Here is a 5,867-nt window from a genome sequence, read left to right on the forward strand (position 1 = left end):
ACCCCCACGCTCTACCTGCACATCTCAGCACCCATGTCCCCCCCATACCCCCATGCTCTACCTGCACATCTCAGCACCCGTGCCCCCCATACCCCCACGCTCTACCTGCACATCTCAGCACCCGTGCTCCCCCCCCATGCCCTCACATTCTACCTGCACATCTCATCACGCGTGCTCCTCCCCAGGACTTAGATGTTTTCTCTACAGAAAAACTGAGGGACAGAACTTGAATTAGCCTCCCAGTAGTGCTTCATACATGGTAGCCACCCACTGAATATGCATTTCCCTTGTTTTCCTTAAATGGCCTGGCATCAATACGATTCACAAACCATGAAGTGTGTTGTATGAATCTGTTTTTTCTAATTGCATTTCCCATCTTGCTTCTTTTCTTTTTTTCCATCTCCTTCCATCTTGATTTTTAGCTCTCCGTTGTAGCTAGAGAAAGAAATGGTTGACCGAGTTATATTGGAGAAAATGAATTGCCGTAGATAGGATTCCTCATGGAGGTAGTATTGGTTTGGGCTACTTGAGGGGTGATGGGAATTAGGTACTCAGGAGAGATGACATGACAGAATGGGGAAAATCATAAATCTGGGAGTGAAATAAAAAGAACAAACGATGGATCTGAAAGTTTGGGAAGGTGGTGAAGGAATGCTTGTCTCCAACTGTCAATCACATCTGACCTAGAAACTTTGCACAAAAATGCTTTTTCTCTTTTTTCCTGACAGCTCTGTCGAGGTCCGTGTTTATACAGCTTCTGTTCCTCTGTGTCTAGTATTTCCCTCAGTACTGTAAGCAAAAGTGGTATGTTTTTCTTTCTTTATGTCTACTCTGTCCTTTGTGGCCTTCTGGTGTACCCCTCTCTTCCTAGCCACTCAGTTTCTCTAGTCACCTCCATAGTAGCTAGTACTCTCTAAGTTTTTATTTAATTAGAACAATTCCATTTCCATTTCAAGGGAGATCAACGGGGTGGGGGGGAAAGCCTAGTGATTTAAACTGAAGTTAACAACGTAGCTTTTAAAATGAAAATGCATACTCCAACTTTTAAAATATATTTGAGCTGATTTGTTTCCAAAACAAAGATATGCTATACCTCAAAGTGCTAAAACAAAAATATAAAGACAAGGACCAGGTGCTTAAGGGGAGAGAAAAATCATTTCTTTTCCAGGAAACATTTGCTAAAAGAAGCAAAACTTGACTCTATGCCTCGTGGAAACTGACACAAAGAAAAGAAACTGATGGATTGCACAGGCCTTGTTATAGAAATAGATCTGTAAAAAGATCTGTCCACAGGAAAGATACACCTCCTCCTGGTTCTGAACTTCAATGGGGATTTGTCACCTAGGTCTCTATCTATCGGAATGCCTTCACATACCTATCTATTCATGCACATATTCTGAAAACAGGTACATATAAAATTACAATGAAGAAAAAAATTCTATTGAACACTTGAAAATAGAAACAGGCTGGGCACAGTGGCTCACGCCTGTAATCCCAGCACTTTGGGAGGCCGAGGTGGTTGGATCACCTGAGGTCAGGAGTGCGAGACCAGTCTGACCAACATGGTGAAACCCCGTCACTACTAAAAATACAAAAAAGAAAAAAAATTAGTCGGATGTGGTGGCACATGCCTGTAATCCCAGTTACTCAGGAGGCTGAGGCAGGAGAATCACTGAACTCAGGAGGCAGAGGTTGCAGTGAACCAAGATCATACTATTGCACTCCAGCCTGAGTGACAAGAGCAAAACTCCGTCTTAAAAAAAAAAAAAAAAGAAAGAAAAAGAAAAAAGAAACAATTAGAATGGATAGCTAGATATCAAAATATAAAAAAGAAATAGAAAAATAGAACTAATTATGTGTAAGCAAACCCAGATTTGGCTGCTCTCTGCTCAAAAGTCGAACGCTAGAAGTGAGAGTTGATGGGAAGAAAAGCAGGTTTATTCAAAGAGCCAGCAAACATGAAGATGGTGATCCAGCATCCTAACGTGGCATCTTAACTCGGTACACATTTTAGGCGCTTTTTAAGTTAAGGGCAGGGAGAAAAGAAAGTGGTTGAAATCAAGAAGTGTCTGATGACCACAGATATCTGGGCACCAGCAAGGGTCTGAGGAGGCTGGAAACTTCTTTGTCCTTGGTCAGGTCACAGTGCTCCTATAAATCTTCTAACAAAACATTGTCAGTTGTTTACGTACTTCTTTAATCCCATAGTTAGTTTTAAAATCTACGTGAGGCCGGGCGCAGTGGCTCACACCTGTAATCCCAGCACTTTGGGAGGCTGAGATAGGCAGATTGTCTGAGGTCAGAAGTTCGAGACCAGCCTGGCCAACATGGTGAAACCCCGTGTCTACTAAAAATACAAAAATTAGTTGGGCGTAGTGGCAGGCGCCTGTAATTCCAGCTATTTGGGAGGCTGAGGCAGGAGAATCGCTTGAATCCAGGAGGCGGAGGTTGCAGTGAGCTGAGATCGTGCCACTGCACTCCAACCTGGGTGACAAAGGGAGACTCCGTCTAAAAAAAAACTCCATGATTGCTGTTTTTTCAGATTGTATCAGTGCTCCAAAATGATCCCAGCTTACATGCAGGAATGGGTAAAAGCCCCATGATTAAAACTAAAAAATGTAGTTATGTTCATCCTTCTGCTGTTTCAGCGACATATGCAATTCACTCGAAAAGTGTCTAGAAAAGTATTAGCTTGGGGAGTATTTTGAATACATCTAGTTAATGAAGGAGCCTTCAGTATAAGGAAAGAGACAAGACAAGATAAAGTGGATGCTACTGTGTAAAATGGAGATGTTGAGATAAAGTAGTTTGAGTTGTCACTGACCAGCAGGCAATAATTTTTTTTTTTTTTTTTTTTTGAGACGGAGTCTCGCTCAGTCACCCAGGCTGGAGTGCAGTGGCGCGATCTCGGCTCACTGCAAGCTCCGCCTCCCGAGTTCAAGCCATTCTCCTGCCTCAGCCTCCCAAGTAGCTGGGACTACAGGCGCCCGCCACCTCACCGGCTAATTTTTTTGTATTTTTAGTAGAGGCGGGGTTTCACCATGTCAGCCAGGATGGACACAATCTGCTGACCTCGTGATCCACCCGCCTCGGCCTCCCAAAGTGCTGGGATTACAGGCGTGAGCCCCCGTGCATGGCAATAATTGCTTTTATAGTTGCCAAAATTCCATACTGTTTATAATAAATAGCAAAAAAACATAAAAGGCTTGAGGCCAAAGGAATGCATATAAGCATTCAGATTAAGCATCAGTATAAGATGCCCATTTGGGGTCTGTTTCAACATTCAGTAAGAATAACAGCATACTGAAGTCAACTGTGACGATGGGTATCCAATGTAAAATACAGAGAAAGGAACAGACCCAATCTGGTGTGATGCCAAGCATAGGTATACTGCACCTGGAGTCTACTCTTTGAACACATCATCAGTCGGATTATTTATTCAGAGCTTTGTGATATTGATCATAAGGAGAATTTACTGGTAGTATAGGGTGCTCTCAGCTGAGTGCTCTTTGGGGAACAGAAGTAGCGATTTTATCTTGGAAGAGTAGAGATGAAGGTCATGGCACAGTGGGACAATGTGTGAAGTTAGTGGAAAAATCTTCACAATTCTTTGTACAGAAATCTCTTCTGTACAAAGATATATTTTAAAAGTGTCTGGAGTTTCTGCTGTTATTGTGCTTACACGTCATTATTTGAATCAATCTGAAAAAGTATTTTTTAGGCACACTAACATTATTTTCAAAATTAAAATCAGGTCAAGACTTTTATTTACTGTATTTCCTTTTATGCAAACATTTAAATGAGGTTTCTAATGTTTCCCTTTTTTTGGCACATGCTGACAATATAAATGATAGCCTTTTAGAATAGAATAAAATCCTGGAATTACTCAGATATATTTTGTAAGTTTCACCCAACATTTATAAATTTATGTCAGATAGCGGAAGATGATGGTGAAGCTATTTTAACTTTCACCAAAAGTTAAAGCCAGCACACCGTCTTGGGGAAAAATTCTTTAGATCTACTTTGATACGAGTCTTTTCGTAATTTGCATAAATCACCCTGTGGGGAATAAAAACCTGTATTCTGGGTTTTAATTTTGTGTTTGGGATATTAACATTAACCTCTGCATTATTTTATTTCGTTGTGTTGTTTTTTCCTGTTTTAAGATTACGGGCAGGGACGACCCGTCAAAGCGCGGAGTGGACCAAACCTGCACTCGAGTAATTAGCAAAGCAACTCCGGCCCTACCCACGGTCTCCATCTCATCTAGTGCTGAAGTCTGAGGGCTCTGCAGCATCAGATCCGCCTCTAAGAGAACTTTCTGAATTTGCAGCTAATCTCGGGGAAGATAGGTTTAATTTATTTGAAGTTTTCATGGTGTTAATATTTTTGTTTACCTCGCTAAGCTTCAGAATTTTGCCAATCTCTGAATTTGCACATTTTGTATAATTTTTTTTTTCTTTGAGCAGTGTTGATCAAGCCAAGGTGAGTATTTGCCATGAAATTCCAGTGAATGTGTAGCTCAAATGCAAACCCTAAGTTTGCTGTCAGTTATTGTATGGTCAGTACCCCAGTCCTAGTACACATATTTTAAAGGTTAAAGTGAATGTTTTTGTAACATTTAAGCATATTTCAGATGTAAATAAAAGATTGTAAAATATACGGTTTTTACCAAATTTAAAAGATCCTTTTTAGTTAATACTATGACAGTACTAAAAATATATGAATAACATTTCAGATACCATTATATTAAAATATTTGTGTATGTGTACAGAAGTGTTGATAAATACTAATCTTTAAAGTTTGTGGAGTTTCTTTATTTGTAATATATGTGCTCTTAAAAGCAATGGGATGTGAAATTATGAAAGTCTTTTATTGTTCATAGAAATAAAAAATACGGTTACTTTGCATTTGGTTTCCTCTTGAAGACTGGGTGCGTTACTGAGAAAAACGGTTCATTGGATACCTGCTGAATGCAAATCTACACTCAATACTTAGGATGCCTTGCCAAGAAGCCAAGAAAGGACTCACATCTCAGCTCAGAAGTTCCTCCAAAGATGAAATGGGTAGATCAGAGGTTTCCAAACATAAGAGAGACTTAGAATGACTTGGGGAAAATATAATGAATCCGAATCTTAAGGTCTGTGGAGGTTCTCAGAGGGATCACAAATGTTCCATTTCTCTGCTCTAACCTTGTGGTAGGATTGCACTTTCCTGCCTCTTTTGAAGGCAAGCATGATCATGTGACTTGCTATAACCATTGAAATGTAGGCAGAAGTAACATGTGTTACTTTCAGGCAGAGGCTTCAAAGCCAGTAAGTAGTTCTTCCCAGTTGCTTCCCCTGATGTACTTACTGATGTACCTGAAGCCGTGATTTACTTACCTTTGACGTACTGTGTCAGTCTCAATACCCAGGTAACCACAGTGAGCAAGACACACACACACACACACACACACACACACACACACGCTCGCTCTCTCTCTCTCTCTCTGCTAACCCTGTTGGTCATATAGTCTTGAGTGAGAAATACCATTTCGCTGCGTTACGATTCAAGATTGTTTGTTACCGCCGTGTCATAAGCTTATCAGAGCTATGACTGATAGGTGCTGACCCAGGTTTGGGAACCACTGACATTTTCCACCCTCTGGCCCACTTCCCTTCCCTAGCGAATACTGCCTGCCATGGATCTGAACTGAGCTGCTTCTAGGTGTGCAGAAGGCAAGCTAGAGAATCTAATTTTCATATTCACCTTCAGCAGTCATTCCAAAGCCCCAGACTCAAAGAAGGAGACTTTAGCTGAGTTCATATTTCTGCTATGCAAGTCCATTGGCCATGTCAGTACTCGATGGTGAGGAGGGAGGTGAG

The 5,867-nt window shown here is 41.0% G+C and overlaps 1 protein-coding gene across 1 annotated transcript in view; it reads left to right on the plus strand.

Annotated features, from left to right (window-relative positions):
• The window catches only part of DOCK10 (dedicator of cytokinesis 10), a 194,811-nt gene extending 189,901 nt beyond the window's left edge, over positions 1-4,910 (plus strand). Inside the window, exon 56 of the mRNA XM_011995068.1 lies at positions 4,167-4,910. Coding sequence (XP_011850458.1) covers positions 4,167-4,283 — 117 coding nt within the window. The 3' untranslated portion in view covers positions 4,284-4,910. The remainder of the gene's footprint in view (positions 1-4,166) is intronic.
• The last annotated feature ends 957 nt before the right edge of the window (positions 4,911-5,867 follow it).

The sequence above is a fragment of the Mandrillus leucophaeus genome, unplaced genomic scaffold (genome assembly GCF_000951045.1).
Source record: "Mandrillus leucophaeus isolate KB7577 unplaced genomic scaffold, Mleu.le_1.0 Scaffold469, whole genome shotgun sequence".
In the NCBI taxonomy this organism is placed as follows: domain Eukaryota; kingdom Metazoa; phylum Chordata; class Mammalia; order Primates; family Cercopithecidae; genus Mandrillus; species Mandrillus leucophaeus.